This window comes from Monodon monoceros, unplaced genomic scaffold (genome assembly GCF_005190385.1).
Source record: "Monodon monoceros isolate NGI ecotype Baffin Bay Population unplaced genomic scaffold, NGI_Narwhal_1 Super_Scaffold_12, whole genome shotgun sequence".
In the NCBI taxonomy this organism is placed as follows: Eukaryota; Metazoa; Chordata; class Mammalia; order Artiodactyla; family Monodontidae; genus Monodon; species Monodon monoceros.
This window is the reverse complement of record NW_021703768.1, coordinates 42,157,406-42,185,271: the sequence shown is the minus strand read 5'-3', so window position 1 is coordinate 42,185,271 and position 27,866 is coordinate 42,157,406. Positions and strand designations below refer to the sequence as shown.

Here is a 27,866-nt window from a genome sequence, read left to right as displayed (position 1 = left end):
ACTCAGCTGGAACTGGGGATCCCAGTATATATGGGGGAATCTTTCTTGCAGCCTTGGTTGTGTAGGAGTTCTGCCAGTTTCCAGTTAGTTTTCCGTGAGAATTGTTCGTCATGCAGATATATCTTTGATATGTTTATGGTGGGAGGTGAGCTCCATGTCTTCTTACTCCACCATCTTGATCCCTCTCCTCTTTTGACATTTTTAAACTTAACCTTTGATTCTTCTCGGCGTACAATAAGTTTTGGCATATCCATATTATGAAGTACAATACTGCCATTAGAATCACGTCCTAAACAAAAACTTGTTGACATGGAGATATGCCCACTGAAAATAAAGGTGGGAATTTTATATACCTTTTGTAACTTGCTTTCCCTCCTTAAATTTAGTGAGCATTTTTCCACTTCACTCAGTATTTTTCTGGAAGATGATTTTTATTGACAGTATAGTGTTTTATAATATGGATAGACTTTAGTTTGTTTAACAAATTTCTTACATTTTCAATACTTCAAAGTAAAGAATGCCTCACAAATTTTTGTGCAAGTTTTTATTGTATCATTAGAGTAAATTCTTTAATTCTTACTCTTCTACTTCTAAAATTATACTGAGCCTTAACGTACTATCTGGCAGAAAGATTGTGCTAATTTATGGTACAAATCAGCAACAAAGAGGTATTGTTTACCATACTCAGCCACACTGAATATCATCATACTTTTTAGTCTCAAACATAGACTAGAAAAAATCCAAAAAATTGCAAATATTCCTTAATTTATAAAAATTCCCTTTTATGTTCTCCTATTTTTTTGTTGTCTTTCTGTTTATTTGTTTAAAGATGCCTTTTTTGTGCCAAATGAAGAATATATAGGTGGATACATCATTCAGAGTTCCGAGGGGAAACAAAAAGCATACTTAGCTTGGATTTTTAAAAAATATATAATAAAGTGATTATTTACAGAGATGTGGGCAGGGCTGAGGGACCAACAAAAATGTTGAGGCACTGTGATATTGGGATTTCTAGTAAGAAATATATAGTTGGTCTTAGTCTCCATTTCTGTTACAGAGCTCCTAAAATCCTTGGAGTTTCCTAAGTGGGGAGAGTCACAGAGTTGTCTTTTGTTAGGTTAATGGTGACTTTTGGAAAGCCCCTTGGTAACCTAGGATGGGGGCTGATGCCAGGGGAGCCAATCATGTGGTTAGAGGTTTGGAAAATTTTCAGTCCTCATCCCTGGAAGAGGAAAGGGGCTAGAAATTGAATTCAATCACCAATGGCCAAGGATTTAATTAATCATACCTATGTAATGAAACCTCCATAAAAACCCAAAAGAAAGGGGTTCAGAGAGTTTCCACGTTGGTGAACGTGTGAAGATTCAAGGAGAGAGGCAAGAGAAAGTATGGAGGCTCCTCACCCTTTCCCCATACCTTGTCCTATGCATCTTTTCCATCTGCCTCTTCCTGAGTTATATACCCTTTTATAATAAACTAGTAATCTAATAAGTAAAATGTTCCTTTGAGTTCTCTGAGCTGCTCCAACAAATTAATCCAACCCAAGGAAGGGGTCATTGGAATTGCCAGTCTATAGCCAGTTGATCAGAAACACAGGTAGTAACCTGGGATTGCAACTGATGTCTGAAGTTGGGGTTAGGGGAGCAATCTTGTTGGGCTGACCCCTTAACTTGTAGGATCTATTGGTAGATAGTGTCAGAACTGAGTTGAATTTTAGTATACCCAGCTGGCATGGCAGAATTGCTTGGTGATATGGGAAAAACTCCCACACATCAGAATTGATGCAGACTTATAGGCACCCAGAGACCAGTAACAATGGGAAGTCATTACCCCCTTGAGCCTGAGGAACAGGGAAAAGGAAACAGAACTATTGGTCCATTGTGGGTTGGAGCCAGAGGAGAGAGGGAAGCCTCATCAGAGCTGCTGACAGACGGAGGCAACCTCTGCCAGAACCTGGAATAGAAACAGCAAGAGTCAAAGATCAAAAATACTCCAATCTGTCTGTCATTCCACAGGCTGCTGTCTTGCTGGTGCTGTCAGTTGGGTAAACCCAACTTGAAACCAGAGAGCTGTCCCCTGGGGGCACAGAATAGGGCAGTGAAAGGTGAGAGAATAAAGAATAACCAGCACAGTGGATATTTATGGGATTTTTTTGTGTTTTATATTTAGTACTTTTAAAATTCATTTGTAATTTTTCTTTTTGATTGTAGTGTGTAATAGGGATAAGCTTTTAATTTAATTTTTCTAGATAACTACACAGTTATCTTAGGTGCTTATATTGAATCATACTCTTATTTATTTTATCAGCTACCATTATCAAACTAAATTTTTATAGTGGGATTCTGTTCAGTGTTTCCTACTCTGTCCCATTGATTAATTATTTTTGTGCAATAACACAGTGTTTTAATTATCGTAGTGTGACAATATGTTTTAACATTTGGTAGAGCAGCTCCCAAGTGTTCTTAAGTTCTGATGAAAATTATTGGGAAAGAATAGCTTTGAAAACTGAGGGGAAATGTCAAATATAAAAAGCTTTGTTATTCAGATATGTTTTGAAATGGATACTGCTAAGTGGTATGTGCAAATTCTAATTCTCTAATTGGGATCTTAATATATATTACTAGATAATACAAGGAGATTTTTTTTTCTGTTTCATTATATTCATTAGTTTGTTTTACTTTTTAGATTCCACATATAAGTGATAACATACAGTATTTGTCTTTCTCTGTCTGACTTATTTCACTAAGAATAGTACCGTCCAGCTCTATCCATGTTGTAAATTGCAAAATTTCATTCTTTTTTATGGCTGAGTAGTATTCCACTGTGTATATATACCACTTCTTCTCTATCCTCTCATCTGTTGACTGACACTTAGATTGCTACCATATCTTGGCTATTGTAAATAATGCTGCTATGAACATTAGGGTGCATGTATCTTTTCAAACTAGTGTTTTTGCTTTTGTTGAATATATACCCAGAAGTAGAATCGCTGTAGCATATAATTCTATTTTTAGTTTTTTGAGGAACATCTGTACTGTTTTCCACAGTAGCTGAACCAATTTGCATTCCCACCAACGGTGTACACATCCTCGCCAACATTTGTTATTTGTGATCTTTTTGATGATAGACATTCTGACAGGTGTGAGGTGATATCCCATTGTGGTTTTGATTTGCATTTCCCTGATGATTAGCGATGTTAAGCATCTTTTCATGTGCCTGTTGGCCATCTGTATGTCTTCTTTGGAAAAGTGTCTATTCAGGTGTTGTTGTTTTTTTCCCATTCTACAGAGTTTATTAGGTTTATAACTGGATGAAGTCACACATGTACAAAATGAAGCTCACCCTATCCCAAAGCAGAGTAGGAACTGAGGGCTGGGGATCCATTTCTGGCCTTTGGGGGAGCTCTAAGGTGAGGGGCACCCAATCCTCCCACTCCAGAGAGATGTGGCCACAGGGGAGGGGAGCAGATGGGGCCCACCTGGCTTTGGTCACAGAACTCAGAGCCTGGCATTGGGCTAGGGCAGGCAGATGCATGGAGGAACAGGAGCCTCAGAAACCACCCTGCCCAGGGAGCCCCGCTTGCAGTGTGGTTGGTCCAGACCTAGACTCGGGCTGGTGCAAATGGAAGGCAGCAAACAGAAGGGAGGAGACACTGATGTGTGGTGGTAGAGGGCACCCAGACCTGTGGAACGGGGGTGGTGGGGAGGCAGGCTAGCTGCCACTAGGCAGCTGGCAGTGGGTCTCATGAATGCCACTGTGGCCAATGTAGCGCACCCATTTGATGACACCATGGTCGCTGTAGTCCAGCTTCGGTTCAAACACCTTCAAGTAGCGCACCTTGAGGCCAGAATGCACGAATGGCACCTCAAATTTCATTGAAATGGGGGGTTGAGCCCATCTCTTCTTGTTGTTGGTGGACAGAAGCTCAGTCTTAGCACTGATCTGCTATTTCTTCATGACTGCCATGCACTTGATCTTCCACATGATGGCGTTCTCGCTGGCCTTGTACTTGGCCTTCCCCTTCATACAGATCACCTGCACCCCACTGGTGTTCATTGGGGTTGGGATCCTCACCTTAATCTTCTGAGCCAGTAGTGAGGGCTTGAAGTTGGACTTAATGACCACCTTGACCTCCAGCTTTGTGCGTCCCACTTCCCGAACTAGCAGGATCACTCAGAAAGGAAGGATGATGTCCTTGGTGGTGCTATACCTCATGAGCTCAAATTCTCCGTCTGGTGGGATGAAGCTGATGCTGCGCTCCGAGTCAGACTTGCTGAGTCGCACACACTGGTGGAAGGTGCTGTCGTCAATGGCAATTGATTGCTTCCCGCTCTTGCTTGTTTCATCAGCTGTGCCTTTGCCCTGCTTCTCAATGACAGTCTTGTCATTCATCCCAAACTTGCACTCGGGCATGCCACTCGGGTAGCTCTTCATCACCACCCGGCCTGACACATGGGCACTCAGCACCTGGCCCTGTGGGAACATGAAGAGGTTCACGCTCTCCAGCACATCCAGGAAGAGCTCGTTCTGGCTATACTTGATGCCCTCCCGCCACCAGACAATCTGCCCAGTGTGATCTGAGACTGCTCTTTTTTGTCTGATGCTGGCTCTTGATGCCCTGCTGGGTGATGAAGGTTTTCAGCGTGCCTGTCTCTGAGTTCTCTGGATAGCCAAAGTCTAGGATCTCATCCAGAAGCTGATATATGCACACAAAATTGTTCTTGATGTTCTCTTTGCTGATCTTGCCAAAGTAGGCAGCCATTATGTCACACATCTTACAGAGGAATTCGAAGACCATGGCAGCACTGACATTCTGCTTGGTGACAGTTGCTAGCCAGATGTTGGACCACTTAACATGAAAGAAACTGGTGCGAGCAATGTTGGTGATGGGGCTGCGTACCCACTGCCCAGCATGGATAACATTGACCCAAAAGGCAACCGCTGCGTTCCTCCCAATGTCATCTCGGTAGACGTGGGTGATGAGCACCTCACCCTTGTGATTATAGATGAATAAGCCTCCAGTCATGGCAGCAGCTCAGTCTCCGCGGCCCATCTCTCTGAGAACAGACCTGGTGTCTGCGGCCCCCGCTCAGCCGGCCTGGCCACTCTTCAGATCCCAAGATGTCCGCCTGCCCCCTGCTCCCATGCCCGCTGTCTCGGCTTTCACTGCAGTCTCTATTCAGGTCTTCTGCCCATTTTTAATTGGGTTGTTTGGGGGGTATTTTTGATATTGAGTTGTATGAGCTGTTTATACATTTTGAATATTAACTCCTTAGTGGTCATATCATTTGCAAATATTTTCTCCAATTCATTCGGTTGTCTATTCATTTTGTCAATGATTTCCTTTGCTGTGCAAAAGCTTTTAATTAGCTCCCATTTGTTTATTTTTGCTTTTGTCTCCTTCCTTAGGAGATTGTTCATATATATTCTCAAATAGAAAATATACACATGGATTATTTTCATATATACATAGTGCATTTAAGAAAAGTTACTACATACTGGGTCATGAAGGTCTCAACAAATTACAAAGAATGGTATCATAGAGACCATTTTATCTTACCACAATATGTTTTTTTGTATTTGTCCTTGAAGTTAGAAAACATTAATAAACAGGATTTTATAAACATATACATGCAAACATACATGCTCTTATATTTTAAACAATGCTAAGGAAATATAGAAAAAAATAGTTACTTAGAATCATTTACTTTCCAGATTTAAAATACTTCTCTGTTATTTTGTGGAGAACATCTAGCCAACTCAACTGCTAACACAGAGTTATTTTCAAAATATAATGTCTAAGCTATTAGCCAGCATAATGAATGAATGATTAAATGAAAAAAATGAATGAATGATTAAATGAAAAAAAAAATTCATAAAGAAGAATGAATTCTTCTTTCCAACTAATTATTTGAGAAGCTCTGAAGAGAACAGTGGTCATTATTGAAAAAATGATTTTTGTTAAGCTTGAGTAAATGATTATTAGGTATTTTGGATTTTTTTTTTTTTTTTTTTTTTTTACCTGAAGTTGTTATTTGTGTTTTTTTGAAATCACTCTTTGGATGTGCTAAGACCCATTAACAGCAATTTCCAGATCATCACAAGTAGGTGAGAAATAAGATAAGGTCAGTTTGGACTTGGGGAGATCAGTGGAATCAAAATCTCCTGGACTTCCAGGATTGGTCCACTATCTTCAGAAAAAGAAAAATCCAGAGACGTTTAAGAGGACTGACTTTGCACCTAAGCAGATTAAAAATTAAGGTGATATTACAGTCCATAGTTTGAAGGCAGTGTAGATGCTGTAAGACTGTGTGATTTGCCTGGCACCCTCTTCCTGCAGTTCTGGATCTGAGGTTGTTGTGGCTACAGACCCTGTGTACCTTCTCACCTGCCCTCTTGTTTTCGAAAGTATCCCCTGCCTCCCAGACCGTGATGCTGCCACCTTTGCCAGAGCCTTTGTCTAGCCTCCTTAGGTAGCTGGAGTCCAAGTGGAATCCCCGAGGCTGCACTCCTCACCCTGACTGAGCCCTAATCATGCTGAGTCATCCTTCTGCTCCTAGCCTGGATGAAATGTCACACCGTGGGGCATGGGGTCTGATTTTCTGAGCAGCCACTAAGGGGTTGGATGATATAACTCAGAGTGTAGGAAAGTCTACTCCCTGTGAGTTGAACCTTGACTGATGAGATGTAGGATATAGTACGGAATGGGGCAAATTCCCTTTCCTTTCGTCCCTGTGGATTGCTCTAAGATTTGATTTCTTCCTGAAAATTTTCTGGAGAAGTTCCAGGTGCTGAGCCAACATCCCTGCCCAGAGGCTGCAGTCTGTTTGTAGTTCATTGTAAACAGTGGCCAGCATGGCAGCACATCGCATCACTTTGTTTCCCATTTTTTCTTGCTTCCTTCCCCCTATTTCCTCACCTTTACCATCCTGGGCTTACATGCCCCAAAAAAACTGTCGGCTCTTCAATCCTTGTCTCAGGCTGTATTTTGTAGAAAAGCTTTCCTAAGAGAGAGCTATGGCAACAGTCCTCACATTACTGAAGTGCTGGAGTTTGTCCCTGGACCCCAGGAGTCACTCTCCACTTTTCTCTGCCCTGGGAGGTTGTTGAACTGTATTTACAGGAAGCCCGCACCCTCTGGCTACCAGATAAGTCCAGGCAATGGGGTGCCCTGGTAGGAGACTGGAGGGAGAAAGTATTTATTCTCCCGGTGCCTATGAGGTTACCTTGGGCTGGTCCCTCAAATAAAAGTTACAGCTGATGGTCTCCTCTATCTGACTTTCTTTTTGATTTCTGAGACCTGCTTCCTCCTCTCATCCCTCTGGACCGGGGGACCTAAGAGCTCTACAATGCTACCCTCAGGTTATGACACTGCCTTGTAGCTCCTCTCCACCCTGCTCACTCCTTTGTAATTAGTGTCTTTATAAATAAATTATTCTAATTTGAATTATTCCTATTTAACAGTGTCATCTGCTTTCTGTTGGAGCCAGTAGTGAAAAGGAATGGTTAAATTATAATACCATTTATCTGTGTTGCAGTAGTGCATAGCCATTACAGATCAGTTCATGTTTGCTAGCAAAAGAAAGTAATGCACTATTTTTTTTTAATCACTTAAGAAGTAAAGCAGGGGGAAGGGATAAACTGGGAGATTGGGATTGACATATACACACTACTGTATATAAAATAGATAACTAATAAGGACCTACTGTACAGCACAGGGAACTCTACTCAATACTCTGTAATGGCCTATATGGGAAAAAAGTCTAAAAAAGAGTGGATATATGTATATGTATAACTGATACACTTTGCTGTACAGCAGAAATTAACACAACATTGTAAATCAACTCTACTCCAATATAAGTATTTAAAAAAAGAAGAGAAGAAGAAGTCAATCAATCAGGGTTCTGGCAAAAACAAACAAACAAAGAAAACCAGCCAGAATTCCATCTCCTGTGTTGATGAAAACAATCAATAAAAAAAATCTATAATAGGAATAGAAAAGAGTTTTATATGAGCCAAACTGAGGACTATAGCCTGGAAGACAGCTTCTCAGATAACCGCTACAGAGAACTGCTCCAGAGAATCACGGATTTCAACACAGTTTTATATCTTGTCAGAACCAAGAACATCAAATAAGTCAGGAATCCATTCATTCAAGGTTTCAGAAAAACAGATACATAGCGAGTCAGTATGGCCTTGGCCCCTGGGAAGGGAGTCTTACCATCAAAGGAGTTCTAGCACTGGCAGGCCAGGAAGGGAGGCATTTGATCTTTATTTTTAACATGGACATTCTTTTTTTTTTTTTTTTTTTTTTTTTTGCGGTACACAGGCCTCTCACTGTTGTGGCCTCTCCCATTGCGGAGCACAGGCTCTGGACGCACAGGCTCAGTGGCCATGGCTCACGGGCCCAGCCGCTCCGCGGCATGTGGGATCTTCCCGGACCACGGCACGAACCCGTGTCCCCTGCATCGGCAGGCGGACTCTCAACCACTGCGCCACCAGGAAAGCCCGGACATTCTTTACTTCTAGTCAATGTGCCTTTTTCTTTAATAATTAAAGCAGATGTACAGTGTACATTTGATAGGGTACAAACAGGCTGTTTTAGTTAGCAGTTAAAATTCGGGTAAACTCATGTATTAGCCATGACTTCACCATACCTCAATATGTGAAAATTTCTTTTATCTCCTGAAAAGGACTTTAATGAAGGAATCACTTATGGGAGAGCAGGCAAAGTAAAGGGAATCAATAGAGGTTCTTGAAGCACCAGGAACAAGAAAAGGCAGAGAACATCACCACCCAAGTGCTGAAGGGGCAAAAGGATTAGAATGCTGGCGTCCAAGTCCTGGGGGAAAGGTTGTCGCTCCAGAGCTCCTGTCCTGGGAGGATGCAGGTCCTGCCAGAGCCTCTGTCTGCAGCAGACTGTTAGTGGGGAAAGAAATGCCCTGACATTTCTCCCCTCCTGCCCACCGACCATCTCTCTCCAGCCCCTCTCTGCAGTCAGTGCCTCCCATTGGCTGAACCCAGTTGGAGACTAGAATGATGTGGCTCATAGGGGTCAGCCTGCTTGGGCTCAGACTGGGGCTAAGAAGGGCAGAGGATGGGTCTGGGTTAGTGGGAGGTGGGAAGGGCAACAGACAAGAACGAGTATGATCAGGATATCAAACTCCTTGCAAAGACCCATATATATACTGTCTATAAGAGACCCACTTCAGACCTAGGGCCACATACAGACTGAGAATGAGGGGATGGAAAAATATATTCCATGCAAATGGAAATCAAAAGAAAGCTGGAGTAGCAATTCTCATATCAGACAAAATAGACTTTAAAATAAAGACTATTAGAAGAGACAAAGAAGGACACTACATAATGATCAAGGGATTGATCCAAGAGGAAGATATAACAGTGTAAATATTTATGCACCCAACATAGGAGCACCTCAATACATAAGGCAAATGCTAACAGCCATAAAAGGGGAAATCGACAGTAACACAATCATAGTAGGGGACTTTAACACCCCACTTTCACCAATGGACAGATCATCCAAAATGAAAATAAAAAAGGAAACACAAGCTTTAAGTGATACATTAAAAAAGATGGGCTTAATTGACATTTATAGGACATTCCATCCAAAAACAACAGAACACACTTCCTTCTCAAGTGCTCATGGAACATTCTCCAGGACAGATCTTATCTTGGGTCACAAATCAAGCCTTAGTAAATTTAAGAAAATTGAAATCGTATCAAGTATCTTTTCTGACCACAATGTTATGAGACTAGATATCAAATACAAGAAAAAATCTGTAAAAAGTACAAACACATGGAGGCTAAACAATGCACTACTAAATAACCAAAATATCACTGAAGAAATCAAAGAGGAAATCAAAAAATACCTAGAAACAAATGACAATGAAAACATAATGACCCAAAACCTATGGGATGCAGCAAAAGCAGTTCTGAGAGGGAAGTTTATAGCAATACAATCCTACCTCAAGAAACAAGAAACATCTCAAATAAACAACCTAACCTTACACCTAAAGCAATTAGAGAAAGAAGAACAAAAAAATAACCCCAGAGTTAGCAGAAGGAAAGAAATCATAAAGATCAGATCAGAAATAAATGAAAAAGAAATGAAGGAAACGATAGCAAAGATCAATAAAACTAAAAGCTGGTTCTTTGAGAAGATAAACAAAATGGCTAAACCATTAGCCAGACTCATCAAGAAAGAAAGGGAGAGGACTCAAATCAATAAAATTAGAAATGAAAAAGGAGAACTAACAACTGACACGGCAGAAATACAAAGGATCATGAGAGATTACTACAAGCAACTATATGCCAATAAAATGGACAACCTGGAAGAAATGGACAAATTCTTAGAAAAGCACAACCTTCCAAGACAGAACCAGGAAGAAATAGAAAATATGAACAGACCAATCACGAGCACTGAAATTGAAACTGTGATTAAAAATCTTCCAACAAACAAAAGCCCAGTACAGATGGCTTCACAGGCGAATTCTATCAAACATTTAGAGAAGAGCTAACACCTATCCTTCTCAAACTCTTCCAAAATATAGCAGAGGGTGGAACACTCCCAAACTCATTCTATGAGGCCATCACCCTGATACCAAAAGCAGACAAAAATGTCACAAAAAAAGAAAACTACAGTCCAATATTACTGATGAACATAAATGCAAAAAACCTCAACAAAATACCAGCAAACAGAATCCAACAGCACATTAAAAGGATCATATACCATGATCACGTGGGGTTTATCCCAGGGATGCAAGGATTCTTCAATATATGCAAATCAATCAATGTGATAAACCATACTAACAAACTGAAGGAGAAAAACCATATGATAATCTCAATAGATGCAGAAAAAGCTTTCGACAGAATTCAACACCCATTTATGATAAAAACCCTCCAGAAAGTGGGCATAGAAGGAACTTACCTCAAAAATAACGCCATATATGACAAACCCACAGCCAACATCGTTCTCAATGGTGAAAAACTGAAACCATGTCCACTAAGATCAGGAACAAGACAAGGTTTCCCACTCTCACCACTATTATTCAACACAGTTTTGGAAGATTTAGCCACAGCATTCAGAGAAGAAAAAGAAAGAAAAGGAATGCAAATCAGAAAATAAGAAGTAAAACTGTCACTGTTTGCAGATGACATGATACTATATAAAGATAATCCTATAGATGCTACCAGAAAACTACTAGAGCTAATCAATGCATTTGGTAAAGTATCAGGATACAAAATTAATGCACAAAAATCTCTTGCAATCCTATACACTACTGATGAAAAATCTGAAAGAGAAATTAAGGGAACACTCCTATTTACCATTGCAACAAAAAGAATAAAATACCTAGGAATAAACCTACCTAAGGAGACAAAAGACCTATATGCAGAAAACTATAAGACACTGATGAAAGAAATCAAAGATGATACAAATAGATGGAGATATATACCATGTTCTTGGATTGGAAGAATCAATATTGTGAAAATGACTATGCTACACAAAGCAATCTGCAGATTCAGTGTAATCCCTGTCAAACGGCCAATGGCATTTTTCACAGAACTAGAACAAAAAATTGCACAATTTGTATGGAAACACAAAAGACCCAGAATAGCCAAAGCAATCTTGAGAAAGAAAAACGGAGCTGGAGGAATCAGGCTCCTGGACTTCAGACTATACCTCAAAGCTACAGTAATCAAGACAGTATGGTACTGGCACAAAAACAGAAATATAGATCAATGGAACAGGATAGAAAGCCCAGAGATAAACCCACGTACATATGGTCACCTTATCTTTGATCAAGGAGGCAAGAATATACAATGGAGAAAAGACAGCCTCTTCAATAAGTGGTGCTGGGAAAACTGGACAGCTACATGTAAAAGAATGAAATTAGAACACTCCCTAACACCATACACAAAAATAAACTCAAAATGGATTAAAGACCTAAATGTAAAGCCAGACACTATAAAACTCTTAGAGGAAAACATAGGCAGAACACTCTATGACATAAACCACAGCAAGATCCTTTTTTACCAACCTCCTATAGAAATGGAAATAAAAACAAAAATAAACAAATGGGACCTAATGGAACTTGAAAGCTTTTGTACAGCAAAGGAAACCATAAGCAAAACGAAAAGACAACCCCCAGAATGGGAGAAAATATTTGCAAATGAAGCAACTGACAAAGGATTAATCTCCAAAATATACAAACAGCTCATGCAGTTCAATATCCAAAAAACAAACAACCCAATCAAAAAATGGGCAGAAGACCTAAATAGACATTTCTCCAAAGAAGATATACAGATTGCCAACAAACACATGAAAGGATGCTCAACATTACTAATCATTAGAGAAATGCAAATCAAAACTACAGTGAGGTATCACCTCACACCAGTCAGAATGGTCATCATCAAAAAATCTACAAACAGGCTTCCCTGGTGGCGCCGTGGTTGGGAGTCCGCCTGCCGATGCAGGGGAGCCGGGTTCGTGCCCCGGTCTGGGGGGATCCCACGTGCCGCGGAGCGGCTGGGCCCGTGAGCCATGGCCGCTGAGCCTGCGCATCCAGAGCCTGTGCTCCGCAGTGGGAGAGGCCGCAAAAGTGAGAGGCCCGCGGACCGCAAAAAAAAAAAAAAAAAATCTACAAACAATAAATGCTGGAGAGGGTGTGAAGAAAAGGGAACCCTCCTGCACTGTTGGTGGGAATGTAAATTGATACAGCCATCTGGAGAACAGTATGGGAGTCCCTTAAAAAACTAAGAATAGAACTACCGTATGACCCAGCAATCCCACTACTTGGCACATACCCTGAGAAAACCATAATTCAAAAAGATACATGTACCACAATGTTCATAGCAGCTCTATTTACAATAGCCAGGACACGGAAGCAACCTAAGTGTCCATTGACAGATGAATGAATAAAGAAGATGTGGCACATATATACAACGGAATATTACTCAGCCATAAAAAGAAACGAAATTGAGTTATTTGTAGTCAGGTGGATGGACCTAGAGACTGTCATACAGAGTGAAGTAAGTCAGAAAGAGAAAAACAAATACCATATGCTAACACATATATATGGAATCTAAAAAAAAAAAAAAATGGTTCTGAAGAATCTAGGGGCATGACAGGAATAAAGACACAGGCGTAGAGAATGGACTTGAGGACATGGGGATGGGGAGGTGTAAGCTGGGACGAAGTGAGAGAGTAGCATGGACATATGTACACTACCAAATGTAAAATAGCTAGTGGGAAGCAGCTGCATAGCACAGGGAGATCAGATCGGTGCTTCGTGTCCAACTAGAGGGGTGGGATAGGGAGGGTGGGAGGGAAACGCAAGAGGGAGGAGATATGGGGATATATGTATACATATAGCTGATTCACTTTGTTATACAGCAGAAACTAACACACCATTGTAAAGTAATTATACTCCAATAAAGATGTTAAAAAACAAAACAAAACAAAAAAGCTCCTTGCAAATATGGTCCTCATTTTGTGAAGAGTGATACATGTATTTATGTGCAAGAGAAGATTGAAGTAGGAATTAAAAGTAGCTATCTCATGGTCGTAGAAGAATATTAATGGGTTTTTTTTCCTTTTTTTTTTTACCATTTCTATCCCCAACCTACAACCACAAGCATTTATACTTTAGAGTAGTATTTAAAGTAAGGAATGGTGAAGATTAGTTGAAAATGTTATCAACCAATAAATGGTTTTTATTTTTGATAATATTTGATCTATTTTCCAAATCAAAAAAATGGCTGTGTATTACTTTAAAATTTGTCTTAGAAAAAATAAATGTTAATTGAATGATGTGTTTATTTTAATTATAATTTTTAAACATTTCCTATCAGTGGCTCCTGGTGGTAAGAATTTCACTTTCTGAGCTTTCTCAGAAGATCTCATCTAGAGTAAGATCAAGGCCACATGAGAGGGGTTTTTGTGTTTGTTTCTCAAAGCACTAGTTTGTGTTCACACTATTCTGTCCAGCAACAGGAAAGAATAATGTGGGACAAATGGTATCTCAGTTCTAATCATATTAGTAGATGCAATCCCATTAATTACCATTAACTTTGTTATGTAGCAGAGGTGGTCTGTAATATTCACTTTGTCAAACAAAATTTGTGATCCTAGAGTTGCATGCACAAACATCACTGCATGGGCCATAACCTCATATGAACATGAAGCTTCAAAATCCTTTCAATTTAATTAGACCGTAAACAAACATCTCTGTTTTCAAAACCACTTGCATAACTGTCCGATTTATTTTTCTGTTGTTTCATATCTCTCGTTTTTGCATGTGAACTACGAATAAAGCACCATAGAGGAGCTCATCAGTATTGTCAGCAATCAGTAGCTACCCTGGTGTCTTCCACACCCAAATTCCTCTTCTATTCATAGCACTGTCCTCAGCCTCACATGGGGTATGGGGTAAAAGCAGCTACTTCCTCAAAGAAATATTTCATATGTACAGAATGAGACAGCAAATCTTTGGAATGTCACAGGCCAGCTGTTGAACACAATATTCCTAATCACCAGTGTGTCAGGCGCTCCCTTAGGCCAAAGCAGCAGTTGGGGGAGATAGAAGCAGCCCCTGTGCTGTAAAAACTCAGACTCCCTTGTAAGCTCCGGCCTCCGAACTTCCACTGCCTGCCAGGCTATTTAAAGCAAAGGATTATGCAGTGAGAACAGATGCAGTACATTTTGCCATCTTCCGAAATCTAAAATTTTAAGTAACATTTAAAAAGCATAGTTTAAAATTTTTTGAATTCAATAATTGTACTTTTTAAAGTGGCTTCCTAAACTCAATTTATGAGTATGAGTTAATACATCTTAATGTTTCATAAATAGCCACAGAACATACGCTGTGCTTTAGAAAACACTGCAGATAAGATCCAGTTTAGCTTAAAAAAAAAAGAGGTACATATTTGGAACTTTTAAAAATCAGATTTATATCTGAAAATTCCAACGTAAGTTTAAGGCAGTAACAAATGTAGTGAATCATAAATATATTTCAGACCCAGTTTTCAAATACTGTATTTTAACCTTCAGACTCTATGTTTACAAAGCTCCACTCCACTGTAATAAAATATACTGAAAAGAAAAGCTTATCAAGTGAAGGGGATCACAGCTCTTTTCAGCAATATAAACAGTTTTCATAAAATGGATAAGAATTTCTTAAATTAGTGTGGCTCTTTTGCCATCAATTGTTAAAAATGCAGCTTCTCTGGCATTGTTGGAGTAACGAAGAAATAATTCTGAGTCGTCTCTGCTATCAGACTATGGTCTCCTAAACTGTTCATGTTTCTCAGGTGTAAGAATAGCAACAATTTGAGCTGTAGGAACATATTTAATAATTTTCCTTTCTGAGTAAAAGTAACAAAGACAACCTCAATATACCAGGAACTATGTCTATATTTTTAATCTTCATAAAAATCATTTCAAACGTAGGCAATACACACATTCTCGTGATACCATGGGCTGAACCAGAATCTTCCTCGTGCTGTATGAACAGGCACCGATAAGATTTCACTTGGTCCCAACTGAATCCTTCACTTCCACCACCAGAATTCCGTCGTGACAGAGGATGGCAGACAAATCTTTGGTTTCAGTGCCGTCGGGCAGTTTATACTGTCGGGTGAAGCTTCTTGAGATAAAACCGTGCTCGTCCATTCTGGTTCCATGTTGAGCCTTAATCAGCAGCCAGCCTTCGAAGGTCTGAATGATGATATCTTCGGGTTGGAACTGGACCACGTCCAGCAGGACCTGGAAGCGGGATTCGTCTCTCTGGGGCGGCATCTCTACGGTGTCCACGGGGGCAGGCTGGGCCACCCTGGCTTTCCCCAGGTCCACGGTGGTTGGCCCGGGCAGTTCATATAAAGCGTGATCCAGCCTGCAGTCTTCCAGACCTCGAGCTTCAAACTCCTCCTCGTATCGCACTGGAGTCTCTATGAGATGCCTCAAGATGATTTTTGCCATAGTGGAGGCAAAGCTAGCATCGAACGCCTTCCACCCCGGCTACGTTGTCCGTGTTGAACCCTCGCAGTTGCCTACTGACTAGAGGATCTGTTGGAGCCGCTCTTCGCTTGTAACCCTGCGCAGACGCAACCCTTTAATTAGGCCTGAATCACAGCGCCGCACACTCCCTCTTGTCTTTTCACTCCTGCTGACAATGAACGGCTATTTATAGGGCATGTTTCGAAGTTGCTTTTAGCACACAGCCTGCTCGAGCTGCCGATCAAGGATTGCCCTTACATTCTCAGTTATCCCTGGCAAGTGTGTCTGCCTTGCTTACCGCCAGAGAAAAAGAGAATCAGAAACTGTTTGAGAAATATCTGAGGGAGTGCTCCGTCCTTGTGAACTACAGTGATCTAGCGGATCAGAACAGCCCAGAGATGTGCACTCGTCTTATGATATGAGCTAAAACTGCATTAATCCTAGTCTCCAAGTGCAAAGCTGGGGGGAGGTGAATTTAGCTGTAATTGATTAGGAATTAAGATACACAGGCACACACATTCAAATATCAAACATTCAACAAACCCTCAGCCCTCTGTCCTATATATTTACTTTCACTTCATCCTTTAATCTTTTATACTTAAGGGACATCTGAGCCACGCCATCTGGGTTTATTACATTTGACTCATCAAAAATGAGATCCTAGGGCTAAACCAGACAATGATGTCGAACCTCAGATGGGAGTTGGACAGGCATAGAATGGGGCATCTTAGCAAGGAAAATAGAGCCCCGGGGGAGAGAAAAATGTTAAAGCTTTGAACTATTTGATACTAAAGCCCAGAAAGCTAAGGATTAATCTAGTTGCAGCTCTGCTGTTTCATTGGCAAAAATAAATAACATATAATTTCTTAACTGTAATACCTTAACATTAAACTTACGCTGAAAAAGCAGGCGGCAACTCTTTATCCACTGCTATAGAAGGATCTCCAAGACATGTTAGGCATAAAAGAAAAGTCCAGAACAGCATATAATACGCTACAATTTATCTTTTTTTTATAAGTAGGTATTTGCTTGTACAAATAGAATCTCTCTGAAAGCTGTGTCATGGGGAATGGCAGGTACCTCCTGAGAGGGTAACAGAGTGATCAGGAGGTAGGGGCTGGGGGGAGGCTTGCTTACCACTATAAACACATTTGTGCTTTTCATTTCTGCAGTGTGTATGCAATGCGCATACACTCAAGAAGGTTTTAAACATAGAACACTTCCTCTCCACAGAGGTTAGTATTTTCTAGAATGGGTAGACTCCAGAAAACCTTTCCTTAAAACGCATATCCGTTTTTCTTAGAATGAAATTAAAAAATCTACAAAAAATAAAAAATCTGAACACAGAAGGGAAGCATTTCCTTTAGCTCTTTTCCATTACTCTAAAAATCTGTGTGGACATTTTGATATATATTTAAGAACATGCCCTAATCATGTTCACACCCAGCTTTTTTGACCTTCGTTTCGCAGGTTGGTGACCCTCAAGGGAAAACTGTACTCTTTGAGATGTTAATGTCCTCTAGCTCATAAAATATTGAGAGATGTTTTCCTCAGTGCCTCTCGGAGTGGTAAGTCAAAAACAGAACTCACTGCCAGTGGCAGGAAATAGATAAGGTACTAAGGATTTGGCTTGAAATTCCTGAAGAGAGTCCCAGCAAAACTGAGAAGAAGATACAGAGATCTTTCCATATACTCCCTGTCCCTACACGTGCATAACCTCCCCTATGAACATCCCTGCATCCCCGCCAGAGCGGTACATTTGTTACAACTGATGAATCTACATTAACACATTATAATCACCCAAAGACAATAATTTCCATTTGGCTTCACTCTTTGTGTTGCCCGTTCTATGAATTTGCACAAAGGTATAATTGCATGTATCCACCAAAATAGTATCATACAGAGTAGTTTCACTGCCCTAAAAATCCTTTGTGCTCCACCTATGCATCTCCCCTCCCCCCAACCCCTGTTCTAAAAAACTGCTGTAAAAAAATGTCTATTTAAAAACCTAAAACTAAAACTCCTCTAACAAAATAAACTCTGTTGAAAAATAAATACTGGAAAGATGCTGGTAGGGTGGACAGAGAAAAACATGTCCAGTTAGTCTTATAGTTTCTTGCCTCCAGGGGTCTCTAAAATGGGTAAGAAGGAGCAGATAGGAGTGGTGTTTCCACGTTGCTTGTGTGAGTTGCTGAGGTTAAAAAAGAGTATTCACATTTCCCACGCAAACACCCGAGATTTCTATTGTTTTCCCCAAACTGCCCTTTGACCCTAATCCTACACCTGAACTGCCTTCCTTCTCATCAACTCCCTTGACCCTTTTGGAGAATCTCCCAGGCTTCTGATCTGGTCTCCCTGCCCCCACTCTTACCCTACTGTCCATCCTCCCCATTGTAAGCAGAGCCACTGTTCCAAAGCATAGGATAGAGTACATCACTCCCTTGCTTAAAAATCCCAACCAGAAGCTTCTCCTTGTAACCAGAATGAAATCCAAAATACTGACCACGGCCTTCAAGAACCTATTTCTTGGCCCCTGCTGACCTCCTCCCCGCCTCTCTCCCCAGATCCTATATGATTCAGCCTCACTGGCCTCCTGTCTGTCCTCGAATACTCCAACCTTTTTTCTTCCTCAGGCCCTTTGCACTTGGAGTCCCTTTTGCTTTGAAAGCTCCACCCTCAGAATGGCAGAAGCCATTCAGGATTCAGGTCAGTTGTCATCTCTTCAGGCAGGTCTTTCCTGATCATCTAGCCAGAGTCTTCCTCCTGTCACTTCCCTATTTTATCTCCATCGCCATTATCAGCATCTAAAACTATCTTACTTCTGACTTCCCTGGTGGGCCAGAGGTTAAGACTCCGTGCTCTCACTGCAGGGGCCACGGGTTTGGTCCCTGTCTGGGGAACTGAGATCCCATATACAAGCTATGTGGTGGAACCGCACGCCCCCCCGAAAAAAACCAAAATCCAAAGTCTTGGGGACTTCCCTGGCTATCCAGTGGTTAAGACTCCGCGCTCGCACTGCAGGGGACTCGGGTTCGATCCGTGGTCAGGGAACTAAGATCCCACATGCCGCGCAGCCAAAACAAAAACAAAAACAAACAAAAAAACTACCTTACTTCTGGATTTAAATTCCAGCTGGGGAAGACAGACAATGGCACTTTGAGGTCAGAAACGTAGGGTTCACTGCTGTAGCCCCAGCATCTAAGACAGTGCCTGGAAAGTGTTAGGAAAAAGAAATAATCCAACTGTTACAAATTTTGTGCTTTTCATTCAGCTGGCCCTCGATGTCACTTGGCCATCCTTCTGTGTATTTCGATCAGCTTCTCCTATTTCTCCAGAGTGGAGATGGCAAACTTCTTCCTCTCCTCAGGCCTTCCCTGTGCCCTGGGTCTCTCTCTCCCAGCTGAGGGGACTTGCCTCCACGTTCACGCCCAGACGTCTGACCGGGGAGAAGCTGGCTGTGCTCGCATCCCCTCTGCTCGGGATTCCCTTGTCCCCTCCATCCTCCTCTGGGCTTCTGTCCAACCACTTAGCCCTTTCTCGATGTTCTCTAGTCTCTCGGTGTCCACAGACTCCTCTCCATCAGCCTAAAGTCCATTGTGCCCCATCTTTCTAAAATAAAACAAGACCTTCTAGACCTTATGTCATCCCCTAGCTAATTATTCTATCCCCTCCCAGCCCAGCTCCTTGAATGGTAACCTGTATTCAACGGTCACTCTCCACGTTGCTGCAAAATAAGTCTGCCCTCAATGAGGTCAAAGGCAGCCTCGTTGCTAAATCTATACTTTAACCTTATTTACCTTAACCTCTTCAGCATTTGACATAAGCCTCTTGATGGAAAGAATACAAACTAGTTTTGTCTTAGTGCTGTCAAGACGACAAGTAGAGTTTTATCTTATCCTATTCCATGCATTCTCAATGGGGCAAAAATCTGTTCTTATGGAGCAAAAAAAAAAAGAAAAAAAATCCATATTATCTAAGATTTTTTTTGAATTGTATTTTATTTATTTTTTATACAACAGGTTCCTATTAGTTCTCTATTTTATACATATCATATTATCTAAGATTATACCAAATCTTAGCTATAGATAATGGATTATGACTCTCCAAAGGGCCCAAGTACATAAACAGACATAAAGAATATCTGTGGTATTAAAATTTCATCAGGGAGAGGGAGGCGAAATCAGGTGAAAAATGTCTTGGAAGACTCCTGGGGGGTGGAGGGATGGAGCAATAATTTTAAAAAGGTGAGAGACACAGTTCTAGTCAGCTTCATGAATTGCTCATCCAGACCCCAATGGCCCAGGGGCTCATTTGGGGGATTTCAGTACCAACTAGGCTTGGGGTCTGAGAAGGTTCCCTAAAAAGAATGATATCTCAGTCTGGATAAGCTGACAGAGGGGGACAAATGGAGCTTTGGAAAGGGAAGGGGGGATTTGAGTGTTCCCAGCAATAGAATGGCACATTCCAGGGCCTGGAGCCAGAAGAGAACCTGTGATTGGAGGACAAAAGGACAAGGTGTAGCCACAATGCAGACCACAGAGTAGGGAGCGGGAGAAATGAGGCTGGAGAGGTGAGCCTTGTATGGCATTTTTGTTTTCGAATGTCTACCAGTTGCTCTAAGAGTGACACCAGAATCCTTGTTTTAGAGTAAACACTCTTTCTCCTTGTAATCAAAAGGCCTATTGAAGATTTTGGGGTTTTGTTCCAAATTAAAGTTTAAATTCTATTCTGAAATATAGAAGCTAACTTCATGAAGATCCAGATCAGTGCCTTTTTTACTTTTCTGACTATACGCACAACAAGAAACATACTCAGCATCACCAGTGAACACACATATACACATACTGGGTACCAAACCCTTAGCTTTACTACATGTGACACACTCTGATGGGCTCTGTTTAATTCCATTTAGCTTAACAGTGAGCCTTGCAACTCACCAAATGGATTTCACAGCCCACAGTTTGGGCAACACTTAGTTAACTTTTTCCATTATTAAGTAAGGTAGTTTATCATCTTTGTGGGATGAGTTACCCCTCTACGGGGAGACTGTGATGGTCTAGACTGGCTTTTCTTCTGCGGCTGCAGTGAGACATTGAGTAGGTAGGAAAGCAAGAGGTGTAGTGAGACCAGACAGCATGGCTTGTGTCAAGTGCTGAGAGGTTAAGGAAGATAAGGATGGAAGCACAGACTTAGCAGTGAGGGTGCCTTTGACTTAAGGAGAGTCCCAGGTAAAGTCGGGCAGAGGTTGGACTGCAGTTGGTTGGGTAGTGCATATTGCAATTTCAAGGAGCTGGGTGGGAGGGAATGGAAAGGATTCACTAGAGGCTGACATGAGGTCTGGAAGGCTTGTTTTGTTTTGATAAGATGTTTTTAAGAAACGTGACTGTTAGTTTGATGGAAAGGAGAGAACTGGTTAGCAAGGGGCCCCGAGGGGCCATGGTTGATCGAGTCTGAGAGCTCGATGGCCAATATCCTGCTTTAAATATTCTTTTTAAACAAAGTAATTTCCTTATGTCATCCTCAAATCATGAATAAGATTTTTGTTCAGCATTTCAGCTTGGTGTCAACTAGTCTTTGGGGGAATTAAGCAAGGGATTGTACCAGGCTTTAGGGAGACAAGTGCAAAGGGCCTCCGGTACCTGAGGAAAAAGTAATGAGACAGAAGCGGATGATAGCAGCAGTCTGGAAAGAGACAAAAGTGACAACCAAGTTAGAACATAGACATCTGCCTAAGGGAATCCTAAAAATATTTGAATGGTAATGTGATTGGACCTTGCTGCAATCCTGGAGGCCAGAGTCAGCTCTGGAATGTTAGCCTTACGGCCATGAAGGAGATCGCATTTTAGATAGAAGCCATAAGTGCAAACACATTTTAACAGGGTTGAGAGGATGGAGGAGGTCATCTTCCTGAGACACCACTTCCATCACATCACCCTTCCTTAGATCAAGTACTAGCAGTGGTTCTAGGCTTTCTCACATGAAAACTGTTTGGTTGTACATTCTGATCTCGACTATTCTTTCTAAATCTACCTTTATGGAATTTCCTCCATCATATATTCCTAACTCTTTGGTCTGGGAGTCATATTCCCCACCAATATGACCAAAAAGGTAGATGTGGAAGCCATATTTTCTGGGGCTACAGTGTATGATCCCTGTCCTCTAGACTCACTGTTCTGCTGTCCTCCAAACACTCCTGCTTCTCTCTTTTTCCCCCTCATGCTATTTCTTGTAGTCAGGATGCTATAGTAGGCTGAAGAATATCCCCCCTCCGCAAAAAAAAAAAAAAAAAATGTCCGTGTCCTAAACCCTGAAATCTATAAATGTTCCCTTATATGGCAAAGACTTTACAGATGTGATTAAATTAAGGATCTTGAGATGAGATTTCCCTGGATTATCTGGACAAGCCCCAAATGTCATCACAAGAGAAAGGAGGCAGAGGGAGATTTAACACACACAGAGGAGAAGGCAGTATGAAGACAGAGCAAAGAGAGATTTGAAGATGCTGGTCTTGAAGACTGGAGTGATGGGGCTGCAAACCAAGGAATTCTAGCAGCCACTCTAAACTGGAAGAGGCAAGATTCTCCCGTGGAGCCTCCAGATGGAGCTCGTCCTGTTGACTCCTTGATTTTGGACTGCTGGCCTCCAGAACTGTGAGAGAATAACAGTCCATTGGGTCAAGTCATGCAGTTTGTGGTAACTTGTTACCACAGTCGTGAAACAAATACAGATGCCCTCATCCTACTTCTGATGCTCAAAATCTGTCCTTCCCTTAAGGCTCAACTCCACACTCCTTCTGCCTGTGAGTGCCCGTATTTCTTCAGTTGAAAGCAATTTTCCTCTACTTGCTGTGTATGAGGTTCACCTGGCACCTTACAGACCCTGGATCTAATTTTATGCATTATTAAGCAAGGCATGCTGCTAGGAATCCTGGGAGATAGAGCAGGTGTTCAACAAGTGGTGAATGAGAAAAGCTTTGAAAGATTCTACTAGTTCAATTGATTCATAACGTACTTGTGAAGCTTCAGGTCCACAACTCTGAACTTGTAAGTTGCTTCCTGATGGCAGTGTTGTGGTCAGGTACATCTGGCACTGCTCATGGGGGACCAGGAGTGAGCGCACACTGTGTTCACTCTGCCTTCCCTGAGTCCTTCCTGTGGGGTTTACCAAGCCACCCACATTCAGGATTGGCTCTGCTTCTGCTCCCGAGTCCATTATAACCAACGACTCATTAACAGCCTCAGCTACTATCACAGGGATCCACATCAAAGCTGACCTTCCCAGAGCCTGTAGCATAGCCAACAACCAGGAGTCTGCCTGTCCTCCTGAGCCTCCAACCAGATTCAAATTGGAGCTGGAATTGGCCAGCTCTTTGAGTTGGCCCAATTCGTAAAGCTGAACATTGGCCAAGATTTTCTCCTCCCTTTGCTTTCTTCCCTGCCAAGTTCCACAGGCCTTCTTAAGGCCTGGATCCTGTTCTGAATCTCAGCCGGTGTCTGGGTCCAGGGGACCCATGGAGAACCCACCCTGTTTGTTCTGTAGGCATGGGTCCTAGTTCCTATACCCTCACCTGCTAGCTAGACTCATACCAGGCTGTCTAAATTCTGGTTTAAAACAGCACACGGGATCCTCACCTACCATGGAAAGATGGTCTGTAACCATCACTCAAGCAGCTATGCTTTTTGACTTAGTAGTGGAGCCTGCAGTGCAGCCGGTGAGAGCAACCAGGTAGCTTCCTATTTAATCTGCCTCACCCTCCTTTTCCTGACGTGGATTTTCTGAGCGCCAGTGGACCTCACTCCTGAACTTGGTGCCAAGTCTCTGTAATTGGGCCCAACACATCTCCAACAGATCCACTGCTTCATGGTGCTTAAGAATATAAACTAAGCATGTATTCTTTGGCACATTGCTTCACCTGAGTATGTTTCAATTTCCTCATCCCTAAAATGGGCAAAATTAACAGAACCTACCTGCCAGGGACGTTTGGAAAATTGGATCTGATTCTGGCCATAAAGCATTTTCACTATAAGGCATTGTGCAACGTGATCAATAAATAGAAGTGTTTCTGGTGGTCTCTCCAAATCATAAGCAGACTGGACACTTGAAGTTATTTGCTGTATCGAAAACTTTAATCCTTTTTCTCAGCTACTCTTTGGAATCCTCATGAAAAAGCATATAAATCTAATTTTCTAGGGCAATACAGGTTACTGAAACCCAGATGGTATTTAAATGGAATACATTATAAAATCTTGGAAACAGAAGAATGCTTTTGACTGTCCCTCAGTGTTTGGTGCAAGGTTTCTCCTTCCAAAATAGGACCAATCCAAGCAGCTATCTTGGCTCATGTTAACACTAGGAGTGGTTTCATATTTTCATGTGCTAACTGCCCTCTGGTGGGAGAGATTAGAATTATACTCATAAGAGACTAATAATAACTGAAATTCTAAATGAGCAACTCTTAGTCCTCTTGCCTTTTGACTCTATTCCAAATAAAGGTCCTCATACACTAAGCCCATTTATTTGTCCTAACCCTTGCAGCTTTTAGATCATTTGTATTGGGGTAGGGGGCAGGATAAGGATTGGGAAACTTTCGAAGAATAAATTTTAAACACTTGCTTTCCGACTGAAAACTACCAAGTGTAAACTATGCTAGTTCTATATAAAAGTACCTAAAGAGGCATCATAACGGTGTGATTAAAGGAACGGTTTTCTTTTAAATGAATTTATTTATTTGTTTGTTTGTTTATTTATTTATCGCCGCAGTGGGTCTCCGTTACTGTGCACGGGCTTTCTCTAGTTGCAGCGAGCAGGAGCTAGTCTTCGTTTTGGTACGCAGGCTTCTCATTGCGGTGGCTTCTCTTGTTGCAGAGCATGGGGTGTAGGTGTGCAGGCTTCAGTAGTTGTGGCACGTGGGCTCAGTAGTTGCGGCTCATGGCCTCTAGAGCGCAGGCTCAATAGTTGTGGTGCACGGGCTTAGATGCTCCACAGCATGTGGTATCTTCCTGGACCAGGGATCGAATCCGTGTCCCCTGCGTTGGCAGGCAGATTCTTAACCACTGTGCCACCAGGCAAGTCCTGAAGGAACAGTTTTTAGGGACATAAAGACCTAAATTTGAATCCTCACTCTGCCCTTTACTATCTGCTTGATATAGGGCAAGTCACAACCTCTCTGAGGCTTAATTTCTTCTTTGCCAGGAAAATGGGGAAAATACATACGTCTCTTAGGGTTGTTGTGAGGATTAGAAAAAAGATATAAGACACTTAGACTAGAACCTGTCACATAGAAAGTGTTCAGTAAATATTAGATATTATTATTTGTAATACACAATAGGATTACAGTTCTTTGGAGAAAAAACTGACCCATTTCAACTCAGTAGTGGCTCTTTTAAAAGAATAGCATGTGGCATTGCCCATGTTTCTTTAAACATTAATCAAGGCCTTGGCAAATGTGAGATGTTACTGGGTAATTATACAAGCCACTAATTCTGTGCAGGTAAGGTTCAGACCAAGCCAGACCCTGGGAGGAATGTATTAAAGCTTCCCTATCATGCCAGAGTGTCTTTATCAGCTATGATCAAATGATTTTTTTTCTTTTTCCACAATTTGCTTTTAAGCCCTTTGGTGGTATTAACATTACTTTTTAGTTGCTGAACTACTAAGCTTGAGAACCCCAAGTCTGCTTTTCTAACCTGAGGGAAATTCCAAGGAAATATACTTTGCTCACAACTGGTTCTTAGCAGGGGGTGGGGGAGTGGGTGAGGGTGTATCAGTTCTTTCTTCCACAACATAGTTTAACTGAGAGGTCAGATAAGGATGTCAGGTTAGAGAAAATGCAGGATTGGAGACAGTGGGGAAAAGGGTAGAGTGAAAGACCAGCAGTCAGGGGCAGAGATAGAAGCCGGGAGTCCTAACCAGCTCTGTAACCCCAGGTAGGTCACCATCACATCCATGAACCTCAGTTCTCAGCTGGAAAAGTGAAAAAAAAGGACTGAACTAAATTTATAAGGTCCCTTTCGAGTTAAAAAGAAAAAAGATGGAGAAGAAAAGAAGACGCACTTAGGTATGATGCTGATTCCATACAGCCTGCCGAAGCATGCTCCAAAACATTATCATTTTCTTTTTTGTGTGCATCCACTTCCCAGCCCTGGCAGCTCCCTTTCTGTCCATTTCACTCACACTCATGACCTGGCAGCTACCATGTGGCCCCATTCCCAGGCCAGGTGAGTGGACCCAGGGTGGACACCTGACAAGAGCTGAGCCAATCGAATTTTTTAGGGGACGGGGAATTGGGATTCTGAGACATCAGGCCCTGTTGGCCCTTGGGCTGAGGTGTGCACGGCGTTGAAATGGCATTTCCTGCCATGACAGGACCAAAGCAGAGAGGGCCAGTCCTCGTGTTCGCCTCACTCTCCTTTCCCTGTGGGGAATTGCACTGAAGGGTGCTCACGCAGCCTCAGTGAGAATATTTGTCTTGGAATTAGGAAATCCCTAGAAACCAAAAAATTGCTTAGAACCAATTCCCAAGCCACTTTCTGCCCTTGTACTTTGGCAAACAACACTTGTATCATTTGGATAAAATTCTCTTTATTTCTAGAGCTAGTGTGAGTAGGTTTCTGTTAGCCTTTAGAAAGCAGATTCCTATTTTTATTTTATTTTTTTATTTTTTTGCGGTACGCGGGCCTCTCACTGTTGTGGCCTCTCCCGTTGCGGAGCACAGGCTCTGGACGCGCAGGCTCAGCGGCCATGGCTCACGGGCCCAGCCGCTCCGCGGCATGTGGGATCCTCCCGGACCGGGGCATGAATCCGTGTCCCCTGCCTCGGCAGGCGGACTCTCAACCACTGCGCCACCAGGGAAGCCCAGCAGATACCTATTGGCAAAGGAGATTTGAGGAATTTATTCTGGGGCTCAAGATCCCAATGAATCCATGACTTGAAGGACTAACTCCAAGAAGGGGCATTTCAGACACAATCCAAGCTGCTAGAGACATATTTGGGGACAGAAGGATCTTCTTATTTTTCCTCAAATCCATAAGCAGCTTCCTGTGCTATTTTCCTGGCCTTGATGGGAATTCTAGAGGAACATACTTGACTAGACTTTCTGTTTTGCTTGCAAAACAAACAACAACTAAGATCTAAGGTGAAAGATCTTGCAGGTGAAAAAAAAAAACTGAGGTTGGTATTTTTATAGCCTAGACTCAGAAAGTCCTCTTTGGAGGCCCTTTTGGAGGAAGAATGAAGGCTTACCCAACTGATGCAATCTGCTCACATGCGCATGTGGCCCACCCATTCAAACCTCAGGAGAGGCCCTGTTGCATGACCGTCAAGAGCATAAGCTACAGAGCCAGTTGCCTGAGTTCAAATCCTGACTCCACCTCTGACCTGGACATGTAACTTAGTATCCACCTCATTGAGTTCTTTGAACACCAATTGAGTTCATATATAGAGCATCTAGTACCAGACACTGTTCTAAGTAGTTTTACATAAAAATAAAAGGTGGCCTGTGTGCATATAAAGTGCTCAGTTTGTTGGTCACAGGAGGAACTAGAGAGACAGCTAAGAAACTGGGTGCGTGGATTGTCTACATGTGCGGAAGCCATGCTTAGTGTTTTGATAGTAAGACCCAGTGGGAATTAATTAAAATTCATATTAGAAACTCACCACCCACAGCAATTGGTCAGTAATAGTCAAAAGGCAGAAAAAAACCCAGTGGTTTCCTGACCTCTATATATGTCAGCGGGAATCCTCACAGCGGACACCATTCTGAAGATGTCTTTTTCTAAGCCCCAGAGCAAGATACACTGTCTCATGGCCAGCTCATGGGCTTCATAGCTTGAAGGAAACAAAGTCAATAGGC

The 27,866-nt window shown here is 41.9% G+C and overlaps 1 protein-coding gene and 1 pseudogene across 1 annotated transcript; both read right to left on the bottom strand.

Moving 5' to 3' along the window:
- Positions 1-3,711: 3,711 nt before the first annotated feature.
- Positions 3,712-5,026, bottom strand: LOC114892076 (annotated as a pseudogene).
- A 10,399-nt stretch (positions 5,027-15,425) lies between these two features.
- HSPB3 (heat shock protein family B (small) member 3) lies at positions 15,426-16,136 on the bottom strand. Its single transcript, XM_029218812.1, has one exon. It carries the CDS (start codon positions 15,995-15,997, stop codon positions 15,548-15,550), a length of 450 nt encoding a protein of 149 aa, XP_029074645.1. The 5' UTR covers positions 15,998-16,136; the 3' UTR covers positions 15,426-15,547.
- Between the last annotated feature and the right edge of the window lie 11,730 nt (positions 16,137-27,866).

Excerpts from the sequence above, each read along its gene's own strand:
- HSPB3 (XM_029218812.1), bottom strand. The coding sequence starts at position 15,997 with ATGGCAAAAATCATCTTGAGGCATCTCATAGAGACTCCAGTGCGATAC.